General features: G+C 40.2%; 1 protein-coding gene across 1 annotated transcript in view; it reads right to left on the bottom strand.

Annotated features, from left to right (window-relative positions):
* Positions 1-530: 530 nt before the first annotated feature.
* PRKDC (protein kinase, DNA-activated, catalytic subunit) overlaps positions 531-15412 on the bottom strand; it is an 85223-nt gene continuing 70341 nt past the window's right edge. Inside the window, exons 73-86 of the mRNA XM_050890725.1 lie at positions 14848-15008; positions 13100-13311; positions 11865-11952; positions 11039-11182; positions 7611-7815; positions 6987-7054; positions 6495-6715; positions 6087-6179; positions 4082-4171; positions 3540-3611; positions 3253-3454; positions 2626-2814; positions 1901-2040; positions 531-913 (exon numbers count right to left, since the gene is read on the bottom strand). Of these exons, the coding sequence (XP_050746682.1) occupies positions 709-913; positions 1901-2040; positions 2626-2814; positions 3253-3454; positions 3540-3611; positions 4082-4171; positions 6087-6179; positions 6495-6715; positions 6987-7054; positions 7611-7815; positions 11039-11182; positions 11865-11952; positions 13100-13311; positions 14848-15008 (2090 nt within the window). The 3' untranslated portion in view covers positions 531-708. The remainder of the gene's footprint in view (positions 914-1900; positions 2041-2625; positions 2815-3252; positions 3455-3539; positions 3612-4081; positions 4172-6086; positions 6180-6494; positions 6716-6986; positions 7055-7610; positions 7816-11038; positions 11183-11864; positions 11953-13099; positions 13312-14847; positions 15009-15412) is intronic.

Here is a 15412-nt window from a genome sequence, read left to right as displayed (position 1 = left end):
AGTGCTCTGCTGTGTCGGCAGTGGCTACTTTTGGCTTTGGCCAAACAAATAATTTGGAATTAAAACGACATGAGGAGTGTAGACTTCTAAAGGACAGAGTATAACCTCTAATTGTTAATCTGCTGGAACAGTCTCATCATTACTCTCTCATTATCCAGTAATGAAATAACCATTCAGATACTTCAGGTGTTATCTAGAGCTAAGAGCCATTTTCTGTTTAATTTTACCACGTGCTTCGCTGTTACTACTGATACGAAAATCTTCTAGTTTTAATTACAAATTTCAGTTTCAGTTGATTGTCATCAAGGTCTCTATAAAAGACAAAAGCACAGACTTTCACTACAAGGACGCCTACAAGTTCACAGGGTATGAATTTGTGCTTTCCTCTGACTGATCTCAGTGCCTTTCAAGTAAGTTTTTAAGCTCTGTAGCTTCTCCAGTTCTTTCTACATTGATTTTAACACAAAGACAATAAAGCTGCTTTGTTACAGAACCACATATAAGAAAAATAATTAAAAAAAAACCCCAACACTGTTTGAATACAGCTTTAATACAAAAAAGAATTATTTTCTATATTAGTCAAGTTAGCCGATGATGATAAAAGCGATTAAGAGTTTTTTTCCTTTTTGGCCTTAAAATTCTGATCTGGTTGCAGCTGTGTGTTAGGGTACAGGTCCCTTGGCAGACTGGGCTTTAGAGAGCAGTCCCTCACATCCAGGGTTCCCATCCTTCCCAGACTCTGCCAAGAATGTTGGGGTCTGTTGCTTGATCAATCAGGCATCTCACTTGGGTCTCTTCTGAAAGTCTGTCCTCTGGCTCTTTGGCTCTGATATTATGATCAGCGTGACCACGAGCCACAGCTGCAAAATCATTATAAGAAGGTGACTTCTCGTGGCCCAGGCGTAGTTCATCACTAAAATGGAGAACGTAAAAATAAGCTCTTACTAAAAGAAACAAGCAGAAAATCTGAGATGAATTTTTAAATACGAAACACCACTTGAACACGATTCATGCAGCTTCATTTTTCAAGATGTGGAGACTGTTCAATAGCTGTAGAAGGCTTGGCCAGTGAAGACTGCTGATTTCAGGTGTCCTTTATTAGTGAATATTTACCATGAATATTTCAATCTTGTCAAAATCTAACTGAAAGAAGGATGCAGCAGTTCACATCCTAGCTGTTATCTCCTTACCCACCCTGCTGATTTCTGTCTGCAAGAAGTATTTTGCTGCCTTTTCCAGTTCAGCCTTGACCGCAAAAGGGACTCCTCCCAAGTCCTGCACTTTTCAGTATTTGTATGGTTTTAAAACAGGCCTGCTTTCTTTACTGGTTTTTTTTTTTCCTGATTAATCCAAAATGTCTTTTTAAAAGAGGATGGAAGGGATTAATTGTACTTTAACTGAACTTTAAAGACATTCTGGCTTGAGCCAGACTTGACTAGACTGACATAAATAACCTGAGAATGCCATCAGATGTGAATTTGATGTTTTTGGGAAGCAGCTTACCTCCATGCCTCCCATACAAGCTGGTTCAGGTTCCATTTCAAACAACTGTCCAGCAGAAGCATATTGATTTAAATACTACCCCTTAGCCTAAAAGCTGTGGAGCCGAACATAAGGAACAGGAGTCTGAGGAGTGAGAAGTTAAGCAGGCTTACAGGGTGGGGATGTGTGTGTTGCCAGGAACAGTAAAACTGCTCAGGAGGCCTGAGCTGGAGCAAGAACACTCACAGGGAGGTATCTGGTGTTTTGGCTGGCAGGGTGATTCACAGAGCTTGTATGTGGACCAAAATGATTCTGACAGGAGGTTTGTTGAAATTTTGCCCTGTCTGCGCAAAATCTGACACAGGAGCCTGCCAAAGCTCTTAGTGGAGCAGTTTAAAGCAAAAGGAGAGCATCTTACCAAGTGATTGCTGCTGGATTGGCACCTGTAAGCTTTCTTTTGACATAGCTGACTTTTTGCAAAGGGTACCAGTTTACTTCAGATGTGTTTACTTCCTTAATCCATGTGCCTCCTTTTTTCAGCTGTCTTTGTTCAAAGTTCTAAAGAGAAAACAAATTTGCCCTATTTATCGTAAATCATATACTTAAAAAGACCTTTAAGCCGCCAGATCGTAGCAAGTCAAGCTAGTAACTCTTAACTGCAGACGCAATGGACGGCAAAGCAGTGAGATGATATCTAGCCTGTCTATGACTTAAAATTTAATTTACAACTGGAGTTACTGAAGTGCAACTAGTTTCAGATTTTTTCTTTGTAATTATTAGTTTGATATACACAGTGTTGTTACGTAAATTTGAGAGGCTCGGTGCAAAAAGTTGAAAATATTTATGCTGCTGCCATAAGTGACATAACATGATCAAGAGATGCCCACATTTCTAGGATTATCATGCAGATAAAGAACAGTACACTGATAACACAGCCATGTGCTACTATTCTTTGTCCATCCATATGAATTCTGTCATTTTAAATCCTTTAAGTTCAGTTTCTCTGAGAACTCAATAAAACAAAAAAAGATAAAAGGAGCACTGAGAGCGAGCATCAAGAAATACTTCCTTTTCGATCAGTTTTATCCTTATTACAGTTCAAGAATTTTCACATGAAGAAAAAGGAAAGAGGAAAAATCCCACCTTCCAGTCCAAAGAAGGCTCTTTGACAAATACATCCATTGTGCTGATGAGGAGATCTGGATCCGCACGATAAGCCCTTAGGGCATGCACCATCACACTGTAAATGAGACCCCACTCTTTCACTGGCATCATCAGATTAACAAACTGGCGAGTCAGACGAAAAGGCATCAACTCTGGCACGCCCAAAAACTAGCCAAGGGGAAGGACAGTAAAAAAACACAAGAATTAAGAAGCCTTGCAACAGAAGGATTAAAAATAAATATTTTGTTCTTTTTAAGCTTTGAAACCCTCTTTGTCACTTAAATGAAAATAACGTGCAACACGGTAGAACAGGACCGAGTTGCGACGTCAAAGCCCTAGTCATGAACATTCAGTGATAGTGGTTGAAAGCACAGCTGAACTACACAAACCACCACCATATAGACTCTGCGAAACTCTATAGCTCCCTGCTTGTCTGAGAATATCTGGAAACAGAGATTTTATTCTATTAACTAGAAATAACTTGTAAAGATTATTTTGCATCAGAACGATGGCAAATGAGGAGCATCAAATTTAGTACTGAGAATACACGTGTAATTGCACATAATAAATGCAAAAGCTGTAACAAATTAATTAGAAAACAAGTACCTGCGTCGCTGAGCCAAAAGCATATCCAAAATCTATTCCCACCATGCCACCTGTCTCCTTGTTAATCATGAAGTTGGACAGATGTCTGTCTCCAATACCAAGTATCCAGTGGCTGATGCACATCAGTGCATGAGAGCTGGCAAAATGGGACCGCAGAGACAGGAAGGCTTCAGGAGATGTACTCATTTTCACAAAGGCTCGCCTTAACAAAACAGAAGTCACTTGTTGCTTACAGATAAAACACCAACATTTGTTTCACAATGTGTGGTCATTAACAGCACACTTACCGCAGCAGGTCTTCTGGAACACTGCTTTCCCTGCTTTTGAAAGACATAACTGTTTCTGTACGGCTAGCATTTCTGCAAATTAATGAAGGAATAATGTTAGCTATTGAAATAACAGCCCACTGCACGTTAAAAGTTAAGATGTGTACATGACTGCATTAAAACCATCAAATATTCTTAAATTCTCAGTGAATCACAGTGATTTTCTCTGTCCAACTTCAGCAGGTGCTCTGGCTCTGAGGCAGCCTACCTAATTGCATAATCAGGAACAAGACACCTAGAAAATAAAGTTGAAGAGGAGCATCTGACACTTTCTTAAGGAAGTGAGGAAGCTTCTGGAAGCATTCCGGTGCTCTGGTTGGATTTTGGCAGTACTAAACTCCTCCTGCAGAGCATCTCCAGTAAGACAAAGCCGTAAAATGGGCAAAAATCAGAACTAGCCAGCATATTACAATGCAGATCATATTTTTCCTGGAATTTCTACAACTCTGTGTGTGCACACTCTAGTTTCTGTATTTTACATGCAGTTCTCTTTTAAAACCTACCTGTACATAACATGGTATCGAGAGATGCCTTGTGCTTTCCCACCCATCTTGGACAGCCACTCAGAATAGGTAGCACGAGGTCCTTTTTTGCTAGGGACAAAAAAAAAAAAAACAAACCACTGACAATTTCCCTATGTTATCTTACCACTCTGTACTCGAATATTCGCAGGTGCTGCTGTGACCCATGAGATTTTTATGCACAGGAGGAGTCAGGAAGCTACAGCCTACATTAATTTTAGCCTTGCTATGGAAATGAAGTTTATGCAGTCAGTGCATAGGCTGATCCATCCATCTCCTTCCCCCCAGCTTTGAATGCAGTTCAGTCATATTTGACAGAAGATTAGACATCTCAAAGGTGTTAATTTGTCAATAGGTACTGTGAAAATTAGACACTGCCTTGAGAAGACAGACCCAAAATAATTTCTCCAGGGAGGGAAAGATATTTTTAACACAGTCTCATCTCCATTTGAGAGGCACTATGTAGCCTACCACAGTACATGCTGCCATTTGTCCATCCAAACAGGTAGGGAATGCAGGGAGGTAGTCCATTATCTCCTCAGTGTGTAAAAGAGGGGAGGAATGGGGGCTTGGACTTAAGGTATTAATCCATAAGAAGCCAGTCTTCATTAGTTGCACTGCTTATAGAATAATCTGTTATTTTTCTCTCATTTTAGCTAAATACACTAGACATTCTATTCCAGAGAGGCAGCAGCTTAGCAGAGCACCTGCCTTCTCTCTTCCTTCCAAAGCACGTTCTGAGATATAGAGATCCTTTCCATTTAAGAAGTATTTATCATTTATAGACTCCGTAGCCCATCACTTCAGGATAAAGAAAAGGATTTCAAAACTTCAGAAAGTTATTTCCCCCATCCCAACCAAAATATCGCCAGCAAGGATTTAATCAGAATTTTCCTTTGCGAGTGCTGTCGTTCAACCATAGCTCAATATAAAGTGTCTTAATTGACTTGATTGAAGAACATATGGGAAAATATTTAAAGTCTATATACAACAATAAAATACAGCTATTTTTTGGGATAAATTATTAACTGTTTTTAGGAAGACACTGATCTTCTACATTTAGTATATTAGAAATTTTCTCCCCTCACGAGGTGGTTCCACGCGAGTCCTCTTCCACTTTGCCAGTCAATGAATTGAGACCACCATGGTACCGCTGCTGTTCACAAAAGTGAACAAGACAGCAGTAATGCAGTAACCGTAGCAGTTCCTAAACTGCTCACAAATCAAATAACTGTAGAAATAAGGACTCTTTGGAGTCCAACCTCCACACTGGAGGTTCCTCCAATCTGCCCCATAAACAAGAGAACTAGTAAAAATAAATGGTAACAGCACCACTTTGACAAACCCAAACAGAGATTATGTACTAAGAACAATGTTGGTAAATAAAACCACATTTCTAAATTCCAGGATAGAAATAGGCTGAAATGCTAGAATTAAATCAATTTTACAAATATTCATCCTCCAATTACAATCAAGAGAAGAAAGCTAATTTATTCAAACCCAGCATTTGTATAAAGTCAGAGAAGTGTTCTTTTGTGCATCAGCTGCCAATTTCCACCCCCCCCGCCCCGTCTCTGACTCACTGCTAAACCCAGGTTCTGAATAGCTCTGTCTCTGCTCCCCTCCCCTCTGCTCCCCCCCTCGTTGACCTACGTCCATTTCCTGCCTGATCAAATGAAGAGATCAAAATCCTTTGCTTGTAAAATCAATCTGCTGATAAGGAAATGGTGATGATAATGACGTCACACATGATTATAAGCCTCTTGTTTAAACAAGCTAGGTGGAGGATATTCCAGGTACAATGGTACTCATTAAACAAACAGTTGCCAATTACGAATTTGGGTCAGGAAGTACAAACTGCCTCCTTGCTTGTAGGTGCTTTTATTTCATTCTTTAAAAAAAAGAAAATGCTGCCACAAGATCGTCAGTATCAAAAACCCCATTAGTAGTGGTCTCTATTAGAGCAGACAGCTAGTCCAAGCATCACCTGTTATAGTGGAGGTCTTCCTCTTCAGACATGCTATTCTTAAGGAATTCTTTTAAAGTACAAGTATTTTCCAGCCATTTGATGAGTCCCAGTCTGGAATAAAAGAAGTCAGAGATGTGAACAAGTAGCTCAGAGCTGAGCTTTAGAGGAACACCACAAATAGGAAGCAACACATTTTAGTGCCTGCTAAAAGAAGGTTGAAAGCTACCAATTCAAATATACTCTGAAAAACAGTTTCCAGACAAAGCAATTTCAATGTTGTTTAAAAGGAAAAGAAAAAAAAAAAATTAAGCCAAGACACAAAACACTCTGAACCAGAATCTGGCACACAGAAATCTCACTTTCCAACATCCTAACAGTAACAGACGTTAACATAAGGATTTCCATCCCTTCAAGATAAATGCCTACCTTGTTGTCATGGGGATGACCTGGTAAGTTTTTAACTGCATATTCCTTTGGCTACATGTAGCATCTTGGGAAAGGATAATGTTCATTACATCAAACAGCTGCTCAATACGTTGGTCTTGACGCAGGTCTTCACCACCTTTGACAAGAAAAGGATACTCCTGCTCATCGCTACCTCGAATTGTTATACGTTTTGGCTTCCTCAAGGATTCCATTACACTTATCTTGGAAAAAGACAGGAAAAAGCAAAATATTTGTGACAGAAGACTTGGCCTTACAGAATCATCACTGAAATTAAGCATATCTGTCGTTCCTAGATGGCATAATCAAGTTGCTCAATTACTACTAGAAAAACAAATGCCCACTTGCAGACTGTTCTTTACATGCTGCAAGATGTGTACACAAGCAATAACTTTGCTATTGTCAAATTCTTCAAATGGAATATGGACACAAATGCATACCACACAGGATTTTGACTCAAACTTAAAAACATACCCGTTCATCAAATCCAGAGATTTTTGCATGGTACTCTGGCAGTGGTTTCCCTTTTCCATCATACTGACCTGAAGTGGTAGTGGAAAAAAATAAAATAAAAGTTACACAGACTGATTTTAGTTTCTTTTTTTAAAGTGTGTTTGAGAACAGAACACACTTCCAAGTATTTTGTCAAATTGCTAGAGAAATAACTATGAAAAAAATATTTTTAAGTGCATAAAAATCCATCATACACATCATATGATTTTATCTGTGAATTACTAACATTCTTCCCTTGTTAAGCTGTTAGAATTGCAGCTCTTAATGGTTTCAGAGGACACATCCTTTTTGAACTAGATTTAAACATATATTAGATTTATATATCAGATTTCCTGGAGTCAGGCCTTTAAAAAAATTACTAAATTCTTAGGTAAGAGACACAATTTTAGATACAATTTTAAAAATCAGGACTACAGCTTAAGAACAGATTTAAGAGATGATGAATGAACAGAGTTTTTTCAGATGAAATCTACCTCTGCGTAAGGCTAGAAAGAACGGCCATATAGCCAACATAAGAAGTAGAGCTCAAGAGTAGCAACTTTCTTGTAAGGGACAGTTCACCATCGACACTGAAGGGGAACTTACCAGGAACCTCTAATTCGTTCCTCAAGAACTCAGCTTTGAATTCACTCATCCACGGTGAACATTCTTTTAGGTTTCCAGGTTCTTTATGGGTTTTGTTCATTTTTGAGAGGAGAGAAGTTGCAATTGCATCAAAGTCACTAGCCTTCATATCCAACAGTTCTGAACCGCCTTTTCCAAAATGATGGTCGAAGTCCTTCCCAAAAGCCTGAGGTTCATTTATAGAAAGGAATCCTGTTAACACAGTGCTAGCAACTCCTCAAGAACACCAAAATGGTACCTTCCTAGCTACACACATAGCTTCATCTGAGCTCCTAAAATATATCAATCGTCCTTCCACTCCAGTTCTTTTTTTCTCCATTATTTCTAGTCTGTCAGAACTTTTTCACTGCCTGTTTGGTAGACTCACCAGCTACCATCAACAGAAATATCTACATTTTACCAACCCAGTGATATCAAAGATCTGTAGAATTAGATCATAAACCTTTTTGCCATGTCAAAACCAGAAGCTTACCCCTTTTTACCTCCTCCAGCTGCAGCTGGATTCTGGGTGAGCATATCAATAATGCTGCTCATTAAACTTAATACATGTACCTCATCTGCCTACAAAAATTTAAGATCAGCTAGTGAAATATTAATATAAAATACAAATATTTAAATTTATACCTATCAAACAAATGCAAATTCCATCATTAATCTAAATATAATATTATCAGAACATTTAATTGATGCCCCAGTCTTTAGATGTTATCACACTTTCAAACTGCTGCAACAAAACCCAAAAAAACCCTCAACTGTTCGATTTCCAAATGGTAAAAGTATTTTAAATATCCTGATAAAGGAAAAGTGCAAAGACATTTCATACTGATCCATTTAATAAACAAAGTAAGTATTATCTGCAAGTAGTTAACTGAGTTGACTTTGTGTGTTCATAATTCAAGGCTCTAGAAAAACCAGATGTCCCCTCTTGGACCTCACTGGTATTAACGGCTTGGAAAGATATGTAAGCTTACTTGTTTTTTCAATGCCTGATCATTTTTTTCCCAAGCTATGAAGGACACAGCTACTTCACTGAAGTAAACGAAAATACAGAAAATATTATCCTTCTGAAGAAGAGACTGCTACAGTCAACATCTTTATCACTTTAAATCTATTTCCAGATGATCATCCGATTGCTTTCTTTGTTCTGTTCTTTGACTTCTTCTAAAATTCAAGGCAGCAAATATTTAATAGCCTTAATACCATATTTTAATTAACACAATCCATCAACAGTGTTTAATTTATGCATTACTGGAATTTCATGTTAAAAATAAATGCAGGATTCTTATTAAGTTACAATTGAAATTGTACATAAATAATACATATGAAGATTACACACCTGAAGTACTCCACGTATTAGAGCAATTTTATATGTCAGTCAAGAGAGACAACTTTTTTTTTTTCCAGCAAGGATACTAGAAACTATTCAGTTATCCTCACAGCACACTTTGTTTCTTCATGAATACTGCATCATGAAGGCAAAGAATTCAGAGTCTGTGCACCATCACCCTGACCCTCTTCTCCTGCAGCCGCTAGCGTGTGAAAGGAAGACTATTCTCCCTCTTCCCTTCAGAGGGGAGCAACCCCGCTACCCCTCTTCCAGCATCTCCCTTGCTCTTCTCTCCCCGTTCAGTTAATTCAATAACAATTAAAAATCCATCAGCACTACTTGCAGTATCCTCTACTACAGCACGTTTCAGCTTTTTAAAGAGCCATGGATTTTTTTGTTTAAGTGGGCCAAAGCGCACACAAATCATCTCAACAACCAAACGCAGACTGCCTTTGTCCTCATGCCTGCTAGGTCCCTCGCTGCGCTTGTACCCTGTACGGCTCAACCTACAGCTGCTCCCTTCCCTCTACCCCCACCCTGACAGCGGCACATCCTGCAAATTCTTATCCCTGTACTCTTAAGTTTAAAGTCATTATCATCAGAGACCCAGCTTATCTTGCAGCAACATATTCAAAGGGCTAGTATGCCCCTAAACTCCTAATTGCCCCTTCTGCTGCTGTATCACCTCACCTCCTCCCAGCTCCACCTTCCTCTCATTCTCCACCTTCCCTGCTCATGGGGAAGGAATCTCCCTAGAGACACTCGGGTAAATTTATCTAATGCTGATGTGACATAAGAATGGCCATATGGGAGAGACCTGGATCCACCCAGCCCTGGCCACAGGGCTATGCGCATACAGTACAACCATACAGCCGTGCTTCTATAGGAGTATCACTCTCTTGGCCCTCCAGCAATTTGCCGCTCAGGGATTTCTGGACTCAGAAGTGTGCATTTGTATGTAAAAGCTCTCAAAGCATCTTCCCACTCCCCGTGCTATTGTCTACTTGCTATTCGAACCCATGAAAGCATCCATAATACCCTGCAGCAGGAGTTCAGCACTTAAGTGTGTATTGAATGAGGAAACGCCTCCCTGTTTGTTTTGAACCTGCCACTTCCATAGAATATTTACTTCATGCTTGGCACTCCGGATTTTAAGAGCTTTATTGTATCTCGCCTGGTTGTGTCTTTTCCAACTGGAGGAACGCTGAAGTTGCTTCTTGTGCAGAGGTTACTGTCTACCTCTGATTATTCTTGCTGCCCTGAAACTTGTCTAGTTTCATTGTATCTATGTTGAGAACTGCGGATGAGGACTACAGTGTTCAAGAAGCAAGAGTAAGAGAAGGCTGCTATGTCAATGTATAAATCCATGTTTTGATCTCTATTCTTAATAATGACTAACAGCCGCTCTTCTTTCTTGACTGCTCTTGAGTATTCACAGCTGATGTTTTCACAGAACTATCACAAATCAAGATTTTGTTCTTGAATTGCAATCATCAGGTCAAACTCAAAGAATTTATATATGAAACTAGGGTATTTTTTTTTGCCACATGCGTCACTTCATTTTTCTACACTGACTTTCACTATTTTAGATCTCAGTTTTGTAAAGGCCTTTCTGTAATTCTTCATAGTTGTAACTCTTCTGAATAACTTACCCTAAATAACCTAGTATCAGCAGCAAATTTGAGTAGCATAATATAGCAAAACACCTCAAAGTGTTCAAACATCCTTGGCATCAGGGAAAAAACCAAGGCCAGATTCCTGTGCAGGTTCACGGATGGTCAGAGAGGCCCAGGCCCTGAGAACCTGGCAGCGTGCAGGACAGGGGAGGCAGAAGCTGAGTAAGAGGGAACGTTTAGTCCTGCAGGGCAGTCAGGAGTGGAAGCTGAACTATAAGAAGTCTATAGCTTCTAGCAAAGAAATCCCAGTCCTGTACTCCTGACTTGATCTCTTGTCATCAAGTCCTACAGCACCTATAAAAGCTGTGCTCTGGTCCCCTCTTTTGACTTTCTAGTGCCTTCTAGAAAAGCACATGATGCCAACACTACTTAGGAATCACACATACCTGAATAAACCTTTTCCTCAGCAATCCAAGGCCAGGAGCCTCTAAATTTCCCAAATTCTTGTACATTCCTTCGTACATTTCCTTAAGCTTATTTTTATTTCTCTGAGCTTTTACCAGCTCGTTTCTGACATCCTCAACCCAATCCTGAAAACAGAAGGAAACAGATGAGTATTGAGAAAAAGTTTACTGACCCTTGCTCTTCAGTAATCTGCTCAGATTGCATTTGGGTTACCGTATTTACTAATAGTCAATTAATGTGTCTTTTGACAACAAAAAGAGCAATCAAAAGGCTATGGAAATACTTCCCTTTCATTCTGTCTCTCGATAAAATGTTTCTACTTTATTAAGATAATTATGTTTACTACCATAGTGTCTAGCGCAAACTAAGAAAGCCTCTATGGGGCCAGGAGTGGTACCAAACACAAGACAAGAATCCTTCGGACAACAGGGTCAGAATGTAGACAGGGAAGCCCAGCAGAGAGCAGGGAAAGGGCGTAAGAACACAGGTAGTCAGAAATTATAGAGATGGCCACAAATGATAATTCTGTAACAGTTTCAGAACGATTAAGGAAGACTGACCACGGGGGCAGGGCAGAGACTGTGAAGGAGAAAGCTGAAAAAGGCTAGTGTGAAACAGCCGGCTGGCACCAGGCAGGGAGACCATCACCAGTGAAAGCTGCTGACAGCACCCCAACATCATCACCAGTTGATTCTGGGTTGAACCGCTTCCTGCTGCTGTGGTATCAACCGAACTGCGGCAGGCTCCGCCCAGCACGCTCTTTCCTAAACGCGGGGAGGGGGCAGATAAAAGAAGAATAAACTTTACCTTAAAAAGCATTATGGGATTAGAGAGCTGTTCCAGAGAGCGAACAAAATCTTGAACTACTCCTCCTCTGTCCAACTTATTCTTGATCCTTTAAAAGAAAAAAAGTGCATCACAACGCAACAGGAACTACCCTCACCACCTAGCCTGCAGATAAGCAATGATCCAGATTGCCCGCTATATTCAAGAATCTGGTAAAATAATCCAGGGGTAGGTAGGTAGGACTCCCTCAGAATTCCCTCTTGGGCTGCATGACTGACTGTCCTTGCCATGCAGCTCTCAATTTTTTAACTAAGTGTCCCATTATGAAAATAGGAGTTTGGTGGGGGCGTGGAAAGCATACTTGCAACAGAAATGGGCACTAACCAGACTATACATCCTGTCACGACAGCTATACAAGGGCGATACAGTTTGTGAAGCACAAGACTTTATCTTCTTATTGTAAGCAAAGAAATTCAGCAAATGTATCAGAGATTTGAAAAAAAGGCAAAAAGACACCTAAAATTGTATTAGTGCTTCTACAGCACTGTGTGATAAAAGTTGACTTTTGCCTGGGGATTAACTCAGGTTTTATTGCATGGCAAAATGGGCAAGGGAGGGCTTGTAGAGGAAGGTGCATGGTGCACACTGAATAAGCAGAGAACACCACAACCAAGGGCTGTCATTCCCCAAAATAACAGGCATCCATTTCACTTGCCCTCTCTGAAGTCTGGTAGGAGCATCTATTCTATTTAAACATATCTGCTTTCTCTTGGTATTAGAAAGATTGTAAATGTCCAAGCTAGCTTCATCTTCATCTCTGACGGGTACTGACTCTTACTGCTGTGAAGTCTACTACAGTAAGAGCCTAATCATGCACCAGATTTCCCTTCTACTTCAGCAGAGCAGGAGAAGGAAGAAGAAACTTTGACTACCACAAAATTACGAAGAGAAAGGGGTTGCCTCTCTGTGGTCTTTTTGTTTTATCTTGGAAAAATTCTAACTTCCCACAGCCTGGGGACTGTATGTACTCAACACTTCAGAAAGTATTCAGGCCACCAACCTGAGTATGTCTAACACTAAGAAAGCTTACGTATTGGTTTTTCCTGTGCCTTTAAATGAAAACACAGTGTGCATGGGACTATCCTCTAATGTTTCTCATGCCACCTAAAGAAAAGAGTTTGTTTAGGAAAAATAAACAAACCTCTCCGCTCCTGAATAAAAAACATACAAAGGAGCTACTCTGATTGCAAATTCACCTTTCTACAAACTCCTTGTTCTTACAACCAGTTGCAGTATCTTTGAAAGAGTAGCTTTCACTGCTGATCATGAAAGGGTAGATGATTGCCTGGGGATAGGCGTTTGCAATCTCTTCAACAGTATGTTGCACAGCTACTGCTTCATCCTTGTCAAGTAGTGCCATCATCTGGCTAATCCAACCAATGAACTGCCAACAGGGAACCGAAGAAAGCTGCAAAAACACACACACTGCTTTCAACTTTGGTCCTCCTTGAAAATACCAAACACAGCAAACAAACAAAACTGCTCTGTGGCCCAGCCCGACAGACAGAAACACATGAAAAGGAAACGGAGAATGTCAACTAGGTTGCACAAAACATCCCCCAATGAAGCAGAGATTTCATTATTATTATTATTAGTAGTAGTAGTACTGCCACCACTACTGCTGCTGCTTAATAGGTTTTCCTTTATAAAGATTTGCAGTTTGTTGATCAAGATGAGGCTTTATACTCAAACTTGTGGCTTTTCTGTCTGGATGCAATATAATAGTTTTTGATCACCACATACAAACAACTCAAATATCTTAATGGATAGTTCAAACACCATTGGGTTGAAGTCTTGATTTGAGTAAAAAAAGCCAGGAAGGGGAACACTGGAACTCCTACCACAGTTTTGTCCTTCCTTCAACTTTAAATAGGTTTGGGTTTGCTGACAGATACTAATTGCAGTAAAGCACTCCCCCCAACATACTTCACGCTCATTTCCCTCCAAAAACTGTATAACTTTTGAAAGGAGTACTACAATATATTTTCTTGTGATAGCCAGAGGCCAGACTCTGACTCCTTTCCTCCTGTCTCATCCCTTCCTACCTTTCTAATAGAGTTTAAGATCAGGTTGCCAGTATTTATCTCACAGACAGACGAGAGGACAAAGAACTGCCTGGTGAACTCCTTTTCTGGGTGAGATCTGTCAACTAGACCAGGTGCCAGGTTCTGTTTGAACCATCAGAGTTACACTGTGGCCACACCTTGTGCACCTCAGCCATTTTTGCTGCTTTCTCAGCTTCTTGGGATAACTAAGCCGTGTTTCTGTCTCTCTCGAGTTCTTCCTCTGACAGGGTCTGGCGCTCTGCGAGCGCCAGCACAATGACACAGGCTTGAAAAGGCAGGCAGGCCAAGGCAGGAACAGGCATGAGTCACAGAGGAGCTCTCAGTTTATCTGTCCCACAACAGCAGGGAAGGCAGTGTGGCTCACGGTATCCTGCCGTGGAATGTCGTGGGAGGAAGTGGGAAATACAAAGGAGGAAGAACCTGTAGTAACCTCTGAACTGAAGCAGGATGGGGAGAGGTGGGAGACATGGAAAATGAGTCTGGAAAAGCTGCTGGCTTCCTGCATACAGGAAACTCAGCCTAGAGAAATAAGATACATTCCTCACCCTAATACTAACCACCTTTATCAGCCCACTTAGATTGTTCTGAAGGAAAAAAAAAAAGCCCCACAACATAGTCTGAGAGCTGCTGGGGAAAAACTAACATTTGGAATCAGAATAATGACAAAAAGTTAAACTTTTAAGAAAAAAGTTTCTGTCCATATGAATTAGACTCAGCAAGTTAGAGAAAAGACAAGGAACAATGATGGGATAAAATTTATCTGATTTACCTGAAGCAAAACTTACCAGTCTAACCTCTCTATCCATCCAACCTCCACCCCCACTTTTTAAATTCGATTTATAGCAACATTTGCTGCCAGGAAAATGGAAGCAACTAACCTTTCGTGTCACTAGACCCAATGTCTCTGCTGGATATCTTTCAATTATTTGCAGCAGTCTAGGAAATCTCAGCCTGGCTTCTCTGGAGTTCAGTTTTAAAGCTTTTATCATTTTCTCCACCACAATAGCTGGGAATAGCTGCAGATCTGCAGTGTTAATTTCTGCCAAGAGACATTAAACAAGAATTATCAGAAACACCATCACTTGTTCCATGTCTTTGATCATCTGGAACATCCATCTTTAGAATTTATTTTTTTCTTCAGTGTATTTTGTATTTTTACTTTGTTCTCCTTCCCATCTGTTTGAACTGCACACATCTGCAACACATGTACTTGGGGACTGTAAGGATTAGCTTTATCAGGAAGCTGCATCACTGCTGGTATCTTGCCTGCTTTAAATACAGCACTGCTGTGGTCTGGGAAGGAACAAGGGAAGCATCTGCTGGATATGATATATTTCTCACAAGTGAGAGGGAGACTACGAGTGATTCACTAGTACCAAAGCTAGCAGTAATAGTGGGGGGAAAAAAAAGGAATATAAATACTGTTGAACTGGAGGACAAACT

This window comes from Gymnogyps californianus, chromosome 2 (assembly GCF_018139145.2).
Source record: "Gymnogyps californianus isolate 813 chromosome 2, ASM1813914v2, whole genome shotgun sequence".
NCBI classification, from domain to species: Eukaryota; Metazoa; Chordata; class Aves; order Accipitriformes; family Cathartidae; genus Gymnogyps; species Gymnogyps californianus.
The sequence above is the reverse complement of the archived record's forward strand: the minus strand, read 5'-3'. Positions and strand labels throughout refer to the sequence as shown.